Raw genomic sequence first — 16,861 nt, 5'->3', positions numbered from 1 at the left:
TAATACACAGAAGAAAAAAGATGTCTGAGAAATAGTAGCCTGCTATTTGCCATATAAAAGAATTTGATTAGTACACAACACCTCTAGTTCGTCTTCTGTTATTGGTGATAGTGATACGGTCTACATCTTTAAAAGTGTTTTGGCAGGATGCTCACATAATATAGTCTAGGTGTTTTAAAAAAATAAAGCTTTGAAAAGAGTCAATTTCAGAATTAATTTTCATATAATTTACATAAGATTTTAAGTTTTTGTTCATAAGTCAGGCCAATGTCAGAAAGCTGGAAGAATAATAAATGATTATGTCCCAATGTTCTAAATAGTGCTTTGCTAAAGTCTTAGCATGTGGTAATTTCATCACTCTTAATTACCTTTTCATTCTGAGCCTTCAGAAAATTTACAGCTACCAATAAACATTTTATATTTTATATCAAGAATGAGGATTTCGGTGTGTGTTTATATTTGTTTTCAGACTACCTTCTAGGTCTTTTAAGAGATACAGGCATACATATATAATATAATCTCGGCTTTGCAAATTCTATATATTTTTAGTTTTGTATTTGTCTTTAGAATAAAAGTCCTCAAGTTATCTGGCTACTATGCCTAATAGTTCTAGCTATAACTTCTGATTCACTGTATTAGGATTATATATAGAAGTTTAAAAAAAAAACACTAGTTTTGCTTCTTCATGATCAACTAAAACAGCGAAAGCAAACAAAGGATTAAGTATAATTACACTGAATTAAATACACTGTTTAAACACAAAATAAAACAGAATCACCTTTTATGTTTCCATCAACAAGTGTACTAAGTAATATAATACATATTGTTTAAAATTTACATATAAAATCTGTCCTGGTTTTTGATCTGAAATGTCCCAGTTTTAATCTCAAAAGCCCCAGTCCAATTTTCAGGTCACCTAGAATGTCTCATTCAGGAAGGCTTAAACACTAACCCTAATATAGCAAATATATTATTTAAAGTTGTGTCTGAGATGAATGAGAGACTCTCCTAGTTGGGCTTTTATAGGTTTTAATACTGACTATATGAACCATAGAATATATATATAGTGCCTACCCCAGTAATTTATACCCCCCACTTTAGAACTTTACATATATTTACTACCTGAATCTTAATATCCCTTCTACAACACACATTCTGTAGGACTGAGTATTACACACTGGCATTTTACCTTTGTATGTTTTGAGTTCTCCATTTTCAACTCTAGGTAATTTGAATGTGTAGGACAGGGATGGCAGGTTCACAGGTGATCAAAATTTGTGCCAGTTTACGTCAAAATATCTTCCAGAATATGAAGCACAGTAATCAATTTGCATTAAAATCTAAAGAACATCCTAAATTAAAGCAAAGTCCTTTTTAAAAAAGCACTCCTTCTAGAAATAGGTCTTCCTTCACTGCTACTCAATACCAAAAGTAAGCATGGCAACACTCCTTTAAGTATCTGCAGAGCAAAAACTAGCTAAGAGTTTCCAAAGGCTCTTTTGCATATAGGGTAAGTAAAATGGCCATTTATTAAGTTTCCACTAAATGCCAGATTATGGGCTAGATCTTCTACTAATTCACTGCAACCCTAAAATGATCCAACAAGGTGTGATGCTCTTTTACATATAAAGAGTATCGGAGATGTGAAGCAATTTGTCCAAGTTCATATAGCCTGTCAAAAAGCAGAGCCAAGATGATGAACTCAGATATACTTTATATCAAAGCCCACTACCCTATTTTGTCATAAAATGTAAATGATACAAAATGTCCACCAAGAAGGTAAAGGATGTACCATTCACACAGATAAAATGTAATGAAGCAAAATATAATAGCTATTGTCAGAAAACTTATAGGGCACGTTTCCTTGCGTAAATACTTAATGAAGGGAGCCTGGGTGGCTCGGTCGGTTAAGTGTCCGACTTCAGCTCAGGTCATGACTTTGCTGTTCGTGAGTCTGAGCCCTGCATTGGGCTTGCTGTTGTCAGCTCAGAGCCTGCTTCAGATACTCTGTCCCCATCTCTCTCTGCCCCTCCCCTGCCCGTGCTCTCTCTCAAAAATAAACATTAAAAAAATCTTTAATGAAATTGTATTTTATTATTTTTTAATGTTTATTTTTTAATTTTTCATTTATTTAGTTTGAGAGAGAAAAAACATGAGCAGGGAAGGAGTAGAGAGGGAAGAGAGAATCTCAAGCAGGCTCTGCACTCTCAGCACAGAACCCGACACAGGGCTTGATCCCATGAGTGTGAGATCATGACCTGAGCTGAAATCAAGAGTCAGATGCTCAACTGACTCACCCAGGCGCCCCAAATGTTTATTTATTTTGAAAGAGAGAGAGAGAGAGTGAACAGGGAGGAGGGGCAGAGAGAGAGGGGGGAGAGAGAATCCCAAGCAGGCTCTGCACTGCCAGTACAGAGCCTAATTCAGGGCTCAATCTCATAGACCTTGAGATCATGACCTGAGCTGTAAGAGTCAGATGCTTAACTGACTGAGCCAGGCACCTTTCCTTAATGAAATTTTAAAAATCACTTCTAGGCTATCGGGGTGCTTGAGTGGCTCAGTTGGTTAAGCGTCTGACTCTTGGTTTCGGCTCAGGTCATGATCTCACAGTTGTGAGCTGGAGCCCCATGTCAGGCTCTGTGCTGGGCGTGGAGCCTGCTTAAGATTCTCTCTATCTCTCTGACCCTTCCCACTCCCCACCTCTCAAAAGAAAAAAAATCACTTCTAGGATATTTATTTTTACAAAATTCTGCAATCTTTATTTTTAATTTTTTAGTATTCACAGATAATATGGTCTAAGAATTTAAACCACAAATACCAATTCAATAAATCCTAGAAAAGCTCTTCTTTTCTCTCAAGCATTTACCTTGAGTAAATAACAACCTGATTAAGATAAAACGGGTTGGATTAAACAGCAGTAATACATTTTAAAAAGGGCAATACACTCAATATAAATATGCTTATTTATACAGGGGCACCTGGGTGGCTCAGTCAGCTGAGCATCCAACTTCGGCTCAGGTCATGATCTTGTGGTTTGTGAGTTCAAACCCCACACTGGTCTTGCTGCTGTCAGACTGTCAGTGCAGAGCCTGTTTTGGAGCCTCTGTACCCCGCTCTCCACCCCTCCCCTACTTGCATTCTCCCCAAAGTAAATATTAAAAAAATATGCTTATTAATACGTTTTTTTTTTTTGAGAGAAAGAGAGCATGAGCAGGGGAGAGGAGCAGAGGGAGAGAGAGACAATCTTATGAAAATTTTTATTTAAAAATGTATATTTAGAAAATACTTCATAAATAATTTATTTTTATTGATTTGTATTGAAAAAAGTATAACGGATGGGTGCCTGGGTAGGTCAGTTGGGTAAGCATCCAACTCTTGATTTTGGCTCAGTTCATGATCTCAGGTTTGTGAGAATGAGCCCTGCGTTGGGCTCCATGCTGAGCAGAGCCTACTTGGGACTCTCTCTTTCCCTCTCTTTCTGCTCCTACCTGCTTGCATGTGTGTACTCTCTCTCAAAATAAATGAACATTAAAAAAATAAAATAGTATACAGGTAAGAAAAATGATTAGAAAACAAACATACATAATTTAGAGGGAATTGTCCATCAAAAAAAAAAAAAAAAACAAAACAGTTTCAGGGCACCTGGTTGGCTCAGTTGGTTAAGCATCTGACTCTTGATTTTGGTTCAGGTCATGATTCACAATTCCTGAGACTGAGCCCTGCATTGGGCTCTGCACTGACACTATGGAGCCTGCTTGGTATTCTCTCTCCCTATCTCTCTGCCTCTCCCTAGCGCTCTCTCTCTCTCTCTCTCTCAAGATAAATAAACATTAAAAAATAAACACTTTCAAAATTGATCTTTGAAGAATATTTTTTTTCCATTTTCTTCAATAAAGATTTAAAAATAAAATAACACTGGTCAATTTGGCTATTACTGAGAATACAAAAAGTAACAAGTATTGGTGAGGATGTGAAGAAAAGGGAACACTCATACACTTTTGGTAGGAATGTAAATTGGTACAGCCACTATGGAAAACTCTATGGAGGTTCCTCAAAAAATTAAAAATAGAACTACCATATGATCCAGCAATTCCACTTCTGGGTATTTATCCCAAGAAAATGGTAACACTGATTCAAAGAGATATATGTATCCCTATGTTCACTGTAGCATTATTTACAATAGCTAAGATAAGGAAGCAAACTAAGTGTCTATTGATGGATGAGTGGATAAGGATTTTGTATCTATACAATGAAATATTATTCAGCCATAATAAAGAATGAAATCTTGCCATTTGCAACAACATGGAGAGACCTAGAGGGCATTATGTTAAGTGACATAAGTCAGAGAGAAAAAGATAAATACTGTATGATTTCTCTTATACGTAGAATCTAAAAAAGCAAACAAACAGGGGTGTCTGGGTGGCTCAGTCAGTTGAGTGTCCGACTTGGTATCAGCTAGGGTCATGATCTCATGGTTCATGGGTTCAAGTCCTGCACTGAGCTATACACTGACAGCACCAAGACTATTTGGGATTCTGTCTCTCCCTCTCTGTGCCCCTCTCACACACGCATATGCTCTCTCTCTCTCTCTCAAAATAAATAAATAAACTTAAAATAAAAACTAAAAACAGAAGCAAACAAACAAAACAGAAACAGACTCACAGATATAGGAAACAAACTGTTGGTTACCAGAGCAGGGAAAAGTTGGGAACACAAGCAAAATAAGTGAAGTGGATTATGAAGTACAAACTTCCAGTTATAAAATCAGTAAGTCATGGGGATATAGTGTATAGCATAGGAAATACAGTCAATAATATTGTAACAACTTTGCACGGTGACAGATACCAACTAGACTTACTATGGAGCTCATTTAATCATGTATAGAAATGTCGAATCACTTTTCTTTATGGTTTTCTGTATTTTTAAAAATTAATGAATACTGTCATGTTATAAACTTTTTTAAAAAACAAAGTTCTAAGGAATACAAAAACATGAATTCAAAAAGATATATGTGCCCCTATGTCCCCTATGTTTATTTCAGCTTATTTACAATAGCCAAGATATGGAAGCAACCCAAGTATCCACTGATAGATGAATGCATAAGGAGGTGGTGTGTGTGTGTGTGTGTGTGTGTGTGTGTGTGTGTGTGTACATGCAATGGAATATTGCTAAGCCATAAAAAAGAATAAATCTTGCCATTTGCAACAACATGGATGGATCTACAGGGTATAATGCTAAGTGAAATAAATCAGAGAAAGACAAATACCGTATGATTTCACTCATATGTGAAATTTAAGAAACAAAATTAACAACAACAAAAAAAAGAGAGACAAACACTCTTAAATAGAGAGCAAACTGGTGGTTACCAGAGGGGAGGTGATTGGCAGGGGGAGGGAAGGATGAGTGAAATAGATAATGGGGATTAGAAGTACACTCAGCATGAAAAGAACTGAGTAACGTATAGAATTGGTCAATCACTGCATTGTACACCTGAAAATAACGTAATGCTGTATGTTAATTATACTGGATTTTTTTTAAAGTCCTAATATGGACAATGCAGTAAAATAAAAAAAATTCTGGAATAATACTAAATGAAAAAAACTATATTCAAAATATATAGGTGTATATACATGAAAACAGGCTGAAATAAAAAGGGAAAATAACAGGATTTTCTTTGGATGGAAGGATTAAAAGCAATGCTTTTCTTTTCATTACTCCAAATTTTTCTATGAAGAAGATATTACTTTAAAAAATGTAGAAAAATATACTGCAGCATATACTACATACAAACGTTTATATTTATGGCATACAGCATCAGTGGAATGAATGGAAGCAAAGATCATAATCTCTTTCAATATCTCTTTCAATAAACTCTTTCAATATCTAAATAAACTTTCAGTTCTTGGTGATGATTCTCTCAGTTAAGATTTTTTGAACAGTACATGACATTTCTTCAAATTTTAGAGGGTGGGGAAGGAAAGTGTGGACTAAGCAGTAGGTAACAATTACATACTTAAAATAGGATGTTTTAAGAACTTTTTCTAAAATTTCCTTCTACTCTGCATTTCTTTTCAAAAGTTAATTTAAACAATCTCATGTGAAAGACTACTAATCTTTTCTCTTTTTTACCCAACTTTCAGCTGGGAATGGTAAGCTAAAGTAACATTTCAAATACTATAAAAAAAACCAGTGATATCTAAGGACAGGGAAAATGGATCTAAAAAGGCTAAGAAATGAGTAAGCCCATAAGAAAACAGCAAGACATTTTAATATATACAATTTAGAGGAGACATTTCAGGTAAAAGTATATTACTGGAACTTGAATTTTAAAAGGAAGTTTTCACTCTGGTATATTATCATTTCAAAATCTGATCTAAAATGTTTCACATCATGTTGAAAATTTTCTCTCAGCATATAATTCAGATTTCACTGAATTTCACTGCAGCTGAAGAAAATGAACACTAAAATGAGAAAAAATATCTGTGTATATTCATTTTTTAAAACAAATTCCTTTTATCAAGTCTGTATTTCTTACCAATTTTATAAATATTACTTTTGTTTTGCACTTCACATTTTTGAACAATTTTTAACACATCTAATTTGATACTCACAATAGAATTATTTCTGTTTATAGATGGCACAAGTAAATGTACATGGTTTTTCCAAGGTGAAATGCTCATGAAGCGATGGGCCTAATTATCAATTCTTCCAATAGTCACTATCCCTATCCTCTGTCTCTTTTCCCAAGTATTCTGAATTCCACCAAAGCTTCACTTTGCAAACTGATACTTTTGTGTCACTTTACTAGTGACAATCTAATCATTTTTGTGTTTGAGGTAGAAAATAAAAAACCGTTATAGTAGAATAATTTTAGGTCAAGCTGCAACCCATTAGAGCAGGCATCATGGCAATTATTTCAGTACTGGCATGAAGTGTGTGGGTACCTGCCTCATTTTTCTGCTGACAGTGCTCTAAATGAGGCTTCAGTTCTTTGAGAATTCTTTCTATTTAAGATTTTAAACTATTTTCCCCATTTTCTCAAATGTGGTATGATAACCAATCTTATGTGGAAAGGAAAGTACTGGGGGAGGGATCTCTTTAAAAAGACTTCAAATATAACTATCTAACCCCATCACAACTGTAAATAAGTAAAATAGATATAAAGGATTAAATAAATCACTCCAAATAGAGCTTGCTAAAAGAAATTTATATTTTTTTCACCTCTAATGTTAGTACCGCTTTAAATATAAGTAGCCAATACCAAGAAGCACTTTCCACTTACTTCATAGTACCACCCCCTTTGTGTTAAGAAGGGAAAAAAGCTATTTGTGACAGTTTATTTTTAGATATTGATCATCTCCTCTTGTTGCAATGGGAATAAAAATAATTAAAGTTGAGTGAAAAATAATTTGAAGTACAGCATATTTCAAAGCATAACTATCATCATAACTGTTCAGATGAGATTTCTTGAAAGCCTAGCAATAAGTGCATGCCCTAGATATATATATATTTTTTAAATCTACACTTTGCTTATTTAAATTGGCCTCTTTTACTGGTAGCTTAAGTTTAATACCTATCTTCAGATACCGCATACAATTCCAAGTGAATGCAGTGATTAGTGTGTATACAATGGCTGAATGAGACCATTAGATGGACACTGACTGTAAGCTATGTCATTTAAAATGTAAGTATTTGTCTATGTTGTGCTCTTTTATCAAACAAAGCAGTATTACTTTACATAACATTTTTTTTTCTTCTGACAACTTGAATTCATTTTAGAAAATTTGGAAAATACAGAAAAGTAGAGTCGAAATGAAATAAAACCACTTATAGTTTCATTATCAACTTAGCTATTTTATTTCATTATTTTATCAACCTCATTCCTATTGCTATGAAAGGTAGTAACAGACTAGAGCCCAGAAAAACTTGGTACCAAAGATACGACATCACCTAACAGTAGAAAAATAATAGATTATTTTAAGAGATGATTTACAAACACTAATATATCATGCTTGTAACTGTTTCCTCAAAAGATATTTTTTGTTAGCATTCTATATTTGCATAGTGTTTCAGAAGTCTTGTTCGCTTTCATTCTACCTTGGAAAGTAGTTATGAGGATCAATACTCTTATTTTAACTCAGTGAATAAACTAAGATGTAAAGTGATGGGTATCTTTAGATATCTCTGGGTTCTTTTTTAAAAATATTTTTTAAGTTTATTTTTATTTTTTAATGCATTACATTATTTTCAGGTGTACAATACAGTGATTGACCAATTCTATATGTTACTCAGTTCTTTTCATGCTAAGTGTACTTCTAATCCCCATTATCTATTTCACCCATCCTCCCCTCCCCCTGCCAATCACCTCCCCTCTGCTAACCACCAGTTTGTTCTCTGTTTAAGAGTGTTTGTCTCCCTTTTTTTGTTGTTAATTTTGTTTCTTAAATTTCACATATGAGTGAAATCATACGGTATTTGTCTTTCTCTGACTGATTTATTTCACTTAGCATTATACCCTGTAGATCCATCCATTTGTTGCAAATGGCAAGATTTCATTCTTTTTTTATGGCTTAGCAATATTCCATTGCATGTATATACACACACACACACAACATACAACAAAGAATTATAGCTAATGAGTCATCAAACAGGACAAAATGGAATCATAAAAAATAATTAATGAAAACATATACAAAAAAGAAAAAGAATAAAGAACATATGGTAAACATAGAAGACAAACAGCAAGGTGGCAGTTACGATTCCAACCATATCAATAGCTACATTAAATAAAAATGGTCAAGTAGGAAGAAAGTACAAAGAGCTGTGGGATATAGTGAAAGTTTCATGAATGAGGCACTTCCTAGAGGCCTGAAAGAATAGAACATGATTTTACCAGGCTGAGAGAAAGATATATAGGACATGTTCTGAGGAGACCACACACCATAAAAAGATGAGACACAAAATCTATTTTATTAACAGTAAGTCATCCACATGAAGTAGACTACAATTAAGATATATGGTAGTACTGGAAGGTAAAACTGAAATTATGGTAGGACCATACTTGGAATGCCCTTGAATTCCAAAGAAAGGAGTTTGTAATCAATTTGGAAACTAGAGGAAAATTGCTAAAAGTGACAAAATTAAAGCTGGGCTTTGGGATGACTAGTCTGAAAGTGATCGATTCTATACTTATAAGTAAATTACATCAGGATGTCAGGAAGATGTATTTTATGAAGAGAAATTAGTATCTTAACATTTCCCTTAAGATACAACAGAAAGGATGTAGTTAAAGTAGATGAATTAAGTAATCTGGTCAGGTACAAGTTGGGAAGGAGTGGGCAAGGCAAGAACCAACTACCTATGTATAGAGGTTTTTGTTCAGAAGCATCTTAAAGGTGATGAGTGGAACAGGACATGTGATAGGAAAATGAGAGTGAGGTAGAAGGAACTGTGGCAAAAGAGCTACTGAACTTTAAAAAATAGAAACAGGTAATGTTAGAACAAAATGTCCTAAGAACGGCAAGGCATCCTCTTTAAACCAGAGTGTACAGTGGGTGGAAAGTACAGAAGGTCCTTCTACATCTGAGTATATTTGGAATATTTCAGTTATTTGGAGTGTTTTCAATAATTCTGTATTTGGGCAAGACAGAATGTACATCAAGTTCAACTTCTGAAAGCATGTCTCTATACTCTACCATGTTTCCTGAGCTATAAACAGCAAAACTTAAACCCATTAGTGTCTTAAAGTAAATTCCTAAGGAGAATGTTGAGCCACATAGTACATCTGTTAAAGGTTGCGTTGACAGCACAAATAAGCCTTTGAGGGTAATATCAGAATGGCATATGTTTGTTATGAAGTAGTTGTCAATAGCAGGTATTCATACATTCTGGAACAAAAGCTGAATCACTTGTTATTTAGATGGTATGTTCTTAAAAATAGCAGAATAGGTGGGAGTTAGTCATATCTGACAGAAATCGCACTTCCACCACTGGACAATTTCTCTACAGGAAATCTTAATTCACTGAAAATCATTTCAGCCATTCTTCTCAATGTAACATCTGAAGGTTAGAATGACAAAGGTATGTTTTGGAACCTGTGAGTTCTAAACATAGAAAACTCTCCATATATGATCTCACTGTACACTTAAAGGTAATTTTTTTCAAGATCACTTTGTTGATCCCTTTTTGATGTGAGAAAACATTATGCATTAATTAAGGGAAAATGAATACACCTCAGTACTCTTCTTCAAGATTTTCAAGAAAACATCATAATTGCCATTTAGATTTGCAGTCTTCGTTTTTAAGGCAACAGAGAGTCAGCCAATTACTCAAAAGTAAACTTTTAAATAGGCTATCCAGGTCCAGATGTTTGGAGGAGACACAAGAACTGAAAAATTCCCACTTTGTGTCATAATTATGCTTGGAAATGAAGTTACTTGGCAAGATGATATCAGATGGATGGCATTCTCATAGAATTGACAATAGGAGTTTCTCATGTATAAAAACTTGAAAAATAAACTTTTAATTCTCACATTCAACTTCACCATCTGTTCATTGTTTTGGGTCTCATGTATAAATAAAAAGCTTAAATAACACACATAATACAGTTATCACAGATCTTCTCATGTAGCAGTTAATAATTCTTATATTATTATGATTGTTTAATACAGATTGCTAATGAGCACTATCTATATTAAAAGGTATGGGGGCGCCTGGGTGGCGCAGTCGGTTAAGCGTCTGACTTCAGCCAGGTCACGATCTCGCGGTCCGTGAGTTCGAGCCCCGCATCAGGCTCTGGGCTGATAGCTCAGAGCCTGGAGCCTGTTTCCGATTCTGTGTCTCCCTCTCTCTCTGCCCCTCCCCCGTTCATGCTCTGTCTCTCTGTCCCAAAAATAAATAAACGTTGAAAAAAAAAATTTTTAAAAGGTATGAAGAGTACTATAAAAATACTGTGTAATATGCATCTCTAAATCAGAGAGAATTTCTCTCTCATAGTAAAAGAAAGAAACTAATACACTGTTGTCCATATCTCAAATCTTTGGTTAAGTTTAATGCCTTTAAAAGAAATCGAGTTTTAAAAAATACATTTTAAAAAAATGTCATGGGTAAGAATAATAACCCATAGGTTACATTATTGCTTTTTTACCCCTGGGATCATAATAATGCTGGTCCGCAGACCACACTGGACTAACAATGCCCTTGAACGTTTGCTTGTCAGCAAAAGATGGCCCAAGGGGCAAATTCAATCTGCAGCTTTTTTTTTTTTTTTGCAAAACAAGTTTTATAGGCACATAGCCACACCCATTCATTTACACATTGTCTAACGCTGCTTTTGCACTAAAACAGCAGAGTTGAGTAGTTTCAAAAGGCCCTTATTGCCTACACTACACAGCCTATAAAACCTTAAATACTTAGTATCTATCTTCTACAAAATGTTTGCTGAGTCTTGTCCTAAAACGCCACTCTTCTCCCCATCATCCAGTTGAGACCTTGTAAATTCAGAAATTACATTTACTGATATCAAATATAAAGACATGCAGTGAGACTGTTAGGGTATCTCAAAGCTCATAAAAAATGTTCACTCTCTCCATGCATGTCTCTGAGTAACAAACAGTTGTTGACTTTACCATTGCCATGATATAACATTGATGAATGTCTGATGTGTTCCACAATTAAAAGTCACAAAGTTACCCTCCTTCCTATAATTATCCCTGGTAATAAAAGACAGGGAGTAGAATAAAAAATTAAATCATCAGTTTTCCCCCAAATCTCCTGTATCATCTTATTTTATTGTCTGCTTTCTTTCTGAAACACTGGATAGGTTAACAAATACCAGCACCCAAGAAAGCAGCGTCAGCAAGAGGCTGCCATCAGGGCTTACACAGCATGGTGGCTGTAGGTTTCAGACTTCTCAGATGTGTTTCATTATTAGATTTAATTAAATTTTATAAAATATGTACTAGTCAATTCATCACTCTATGATTTCTCCATATGTCATGCCTGGCTTGATTTATATTAGTGGAGGTACTCCTGAAGGCATTTGATTTGGGGATCCCTGGTTTGGATAATATTCAAAGTAAAAATAAAATCAGGTCACATAAAGGGATCACTGTTAAAAGCTATTATGAGTATTTTTTTCATATGTGCAATATATAAATGAAACTAATAATTGTACTAATAAAGAACAGTGTCTTAGAGCAAGTCTTAGACTGTTATCTAAATGATTTAATTTAATTTAATTTTGTGAAAGGCAGTACAGTCCTCCCCACTAAAATGTGAGATTACCAGACTTATGATCTTATAATGATTTCTCTGGAAGTTCAGTATACTTTTACATTTTTACATCTTCTGGTAAATAAAATGCTTGTTTATTGGGATATATGAATAATTTCCCAAACCACATATTTGGTTTATTTAGAACCATTTGTCTTTAAGTAGAAACTCCCAAACCAGTATCTTACAAACTCTTGGTAAAAAGGAATACTATTCATTGTTTGAATATGAAATAGATAATAAATTAAGAGAAGGAAATGTTGCCAGCTAATACCTGTTGCACAATTGTTGTTAATTCCAAGCAGAGCTGTATGACATTATTCCTTGTAACTGAATAGTCTGTGACAGCAGCAAATGGTGACCTATAAAGGGAAAAGGAAAAAAAAAATAGTGAATAATAGGAACAGATTTTGAAAAGTCCTAAAATGCAATGCCTAAAGTTAAGGTCTTGAATAATAGGAAATGAGTTGTTCTGAAGTTTACGTAGTGAAAAACAATATTCAGGGCATATTTAAGAAAAAAGATTCAGGAAATGGCTTAGAACAGAATTAAATTCAAGAAACATAATGTTCGCTTTCTATCAAATTTCTTTTTTTAGTTCTTAATATTTATTGGTTCTTCGGTATGTAGAAGGCGTCTACACTACGTCTACAATAAAACACCAAATAAAGGAGTACTTTAGGCAAAGACAACATTTTAGTTTATTTTCAAATGAAGATTTTCAATACATTACCTTCTTGAAATACTCACAATTCAGGGCTAACACTGACAGCCAACACTGAAGACCTATGTGCCAGTTACTGTTCTGAATGCTTTACATGTACTAAGTTATTTTCACAAAAACTCTTATGTCAATAGGCACTATTATTATTCCCATTTTACAGATGAGAACGCTGACAAAAAGGGTAACAACTAGTAAGTTGTAGAACTGCTATTCAAACCAAGGAAGTCTGAGCCCACAAGTCAACAGAGTTAAACACTAATATACTGCCTCTATCGACTTACCTAGGTTTTATCTTGTACTAAACCAATCATTTATGTCACTTCATAGCCTTTTTAAAACAACTTGGTACATATATAATAAATATATTCTGATATAAGGTTTATATTTACAAGGCTGTTATGAACAAATAGCAGCAAGCAAGCAAGCGTTTTGTCACCAAATGAATTCACAATGACTTTCCATTACTTCTTAACCTCTCTCATCTGTGAATGACAATGAGGTTTTGTAAGGCCAAAGCTTACAGGATTTAGGAGGCCCAGTTTAATGAAAAGAAAATAAGTCAGTAATATAAAAGAAGGTATGGAGGTGAAAATTTAGTAAAATTATTGAATCCTTAGTGCTTTAGGCCTACTCTTTGATATCTCTTCAGGCAATTTACTGGGAAGGCTTATATGGAACCACTTCCTGGTTACAAACAATTTGTTTCTTCTAGGAAACTACAACTCAAGCACCTCCCACTCTCACATGGGTTCATATAAGAGAGAAGTCCTTTATTTGCTATTTTTAAGCTTATATTTCACTCATGTATTTTTCATATCGGCCATTCTATTAGCTATGTAATTATTTTCCCAAGACATTTTTTTCTGGTTGTATTTTAATCACCCACTCATCATGACAAGTGCACTCCTTAATCCTCCCACCCACCTCCCCTTTGGTAACCATCAGTTTGTTCTCTATAGTTAAGAGTCTGCTGGGGGTACCTGGGTGGCTCAGTCAGTTAAGCGACCGACTTTGGCTCAGGTGATGATCTTGCAGTAAATTCGAGCCCTGCATCAGGCTTTGTGCTGACAGCTCAGAGCCTGGAGCCCGCTTCAGATTCTGTGTGTGTGTGTGTGTCTCCCTCTCTGCCCCTCCCCGTCCCCCGCTCATCCTCTGTCTCTCCCTCTCTTTCTCTCTCCTTCTCTCTCTCTCAAAAATAAACATTAAAAAATATTAAAAAAGAGTCCGTTTCTTGCTTTGTCTTTTTTCCCCCTTTGCTCATTTCTTTTTGACTCTTAAATTTCATACAAGTGAAATCATATGGTATTTGTCTTTCTCTGATTGACTTATTTCACTTAGCATTATATCCTCCAGGTTTATTCATGTTGTTGCAAATGACAAAATTTCATTCTTTTTTATGGCTGAATAATATCCCATTGTGTATATATACCACTTCTTTATCCATTAGATAAATGGATAAATTTATCCATGAATGGATAAATCCATGAACACTTGGGTTGCTTCCATGTTTTAGCTATTGTAAATAATGCTGCAATAAACATAGGGGTGCCTTTATCTTTCTGAATTAGTGTTTTCATATTCTTTGTGTAAATACTCAGTAGTGGAATTACTGGATCCTATGGTAATAGTATTTTTAATTTTTTGAGAAACCTCTAGACTGTTTTCCACTGTGGCTGCACCAGTTTGCATTCCCACCAAGGGTGTGGGAGTGTTCCTTTTTTCCCCACATCCTCACCAACACCTTTTGTTTCTTCTGTTGTTGATCTTAGCCATTCTGACAGATGTAAGGTGATATCTCATTGTAATTTTGATTTGCATTTCCTTGATGGTAAGTGATGATGATCAACTTTTCATGTGATCATTGGCCATCTGGACATCTTTGGAAAAATGTCTGTTCATGTCTTCTCATTTTTTTTAATTGGTTGTTTTTTTGGTGTTGAGTTTTATAAGTTCTTTATATATTTTGGATACTAACCTTTTGTTGGATATGTCATTGGCAAATATCTTCTCCCATTCAGTAGGTTGCCTTTTAGTTTTGTTGTTTCCTTCACTGTGTAGAAGCTTTTTATTTTGATGTAGTCCCAATAGTTCATTTTTGCTTTTTTTCCCCTTACCTCAGGGGGCATAGCTAGAAAGAACTTGCTATGGCCAATGTCACAGAAATTACTGCCTGTGCTCTTTTCTAGGATTTTTATGGTTTCAGGTCTTACATTCAGGTCTTTAATCCCCCAAGGTGTTTTTTTCTATATTTACTTAGAAATCTATTTATATTATATTTATATCTAATTTATATTTATATATATTTATATCTAAGAGTTATCTGTATTTCCTGAATGGTTTCCTAATCGGTGATGCTGAACATCTTCATGTGCATATATATGTCACTCTTTAGTGAAATGTCTCCTTAAGCCCTTTGCCAATTTTCTATTTGGATTTTTGGTATTCTTACTATGGAATTTAGAGTTCCTAACACATTTTGTATACAAATTCTTTGTTGAATAGGCGACCTGTAATATTTCTTCTCAGTCCCTAGAATGAGCCATAGCTTATCTTTCCAACCCCTTAACAGGAACTTTAGCATACCAGGTTTTTAATTTGAGGTCAAACTTGATAATTTTTCTGGATTAGACCTTTAGGGCTGTATCTGAGAAAATCTTCACGTGACCCAAAGTCATATTTTGTAACGAAATTTGTATAGTTATATGTTTCACCTTTAGCTCTGTAATTCATTTTAGTGTCAACTTTTATATGATGTGTGAGGTCTGGCTCGAGTTTCACTTTTTGCCCTGATGCCTATCCAAGTGTTCCAAAACCATTTGCTGAAAGGCTATCCATTCTCCACAATCAAAAATCTAGGTGTTGATCCTGTCACCAATACCAATTTTGATTACAATGGTTATATAATACTTAAAATTGAATAATTTATTTTTCAAAATTGATGATCTATTCTTGTTTCTTTGCTCTTTAATATAAATTTAGAATCATATAGCCTGTGGCTATTAAAAAACCCCTGTGGGGGGCGCCTGGGTGGCGCAGTCGGTTAAGCGTCTGACTTCAGCCAGGTCACGATCTCGCAGACCGTGAGTTCGAGCCCCGCATCAGGCTCTGGGCTGATGGCTCGGAGCCTGGAGCCTGTTTCCGATTCTGTGTCTCCCTCTCTCTCTGCCCCTCCCCCGTTCATGCTCTGTCTCTCTCTGTCCCAAAAATAAATAAAAAAAAAAAAAGTTGAAAAAAAAATTTTAAAAACCCCTGTGGGAATTTCTATATGAATTTCCTTATATATGTAGGGAGACTTGAGAATTGACATTTTTACTGAGACTTCCAACCTATGAATACAGTATACAGTATGTGTCTCATTTATGTCATTTGATTTTCCACATCAGTGTTTTATAGTTTTCACATACTGATCCCATAGATATTTTGCTAAATTTATATGTAGGCAACTCACTACTTTTGGAGCAACTGTAAATTGTACATTTTTAATTTTGGTTTCCAGTTATTCATTGTTAGTATGTAGGAATACAATTAACTTTTGTGTGCGGACTTTGTATCCTACAACCTTGCTATTTACTTACTAGTTCTAACATGTTTTGTAGGTAGCTTGGAATTTTCTACACAGGGATATATATGATCTGCAAATAGGGGAAGTTTTGTTTTTTCATTCCAATCTCTAGTCCTTCTATTTCTTTTCTTGCCTACTGCACTGAATGTGACTTCCAACAGATTATTAAATAGGAGAGGTGAGAGCACATAGCATTACTGTATTCCCAGTCTTAGGAGAAAACCATTCATTTTCTTAAGGGAAGTAGAAGTTTAGCTGTTCCTTTTTATATATGCTTTATATCACGTTCAGGTATTACCAAT

The 16,861-nt window shown here is 34.6% G+C and overlaps 1 protein-coding gene across 4 annotated transcripts in view; it reads right to left on the bottom strand.

Annotated features, from left to right (window-relative positions):
- Positions 1-16,861, bottom strand: part of CNKSR2 (connector enhancer of kinase suppressor of Ras 2) — a 293,610-nt gene that overhangs the window by 182,282 nt on the left and 94,467 nt on the right. For all 4 annotated transcript variants that reach the window (XM_047845020.1, XM_047845018.1, XM_047845021.1 and 1 more), the window contains exon 4: positions 12,548-12,635. In XM_047845020.1, coding sequence (XP_047700976.1) covers positions 12,548-12,635 — 88 coding nt within the window. The remainder of the gene's footprint in view (positions 1-12,547; positions 12,636-16,861) is intronic.

This window comes from Prionailurus viverrinus, chromosome X (genome assembly GCF_022837055.1).
Source record: "Prionailurus viverrinus isolate Anna chromosome X, UM_Priviv_1.0, whole genome shotgun sequence".
NCBI lineage: Eukaryota > Metazoa > Chordata > Mammalia > Carnivora > Felidae > Prionailurus > Prionailurus viverrinus.
Note: the sequence above shows the minus strand (reverse complement) of the source record. Positions and strands in the feature narration are given on the sequence as shown.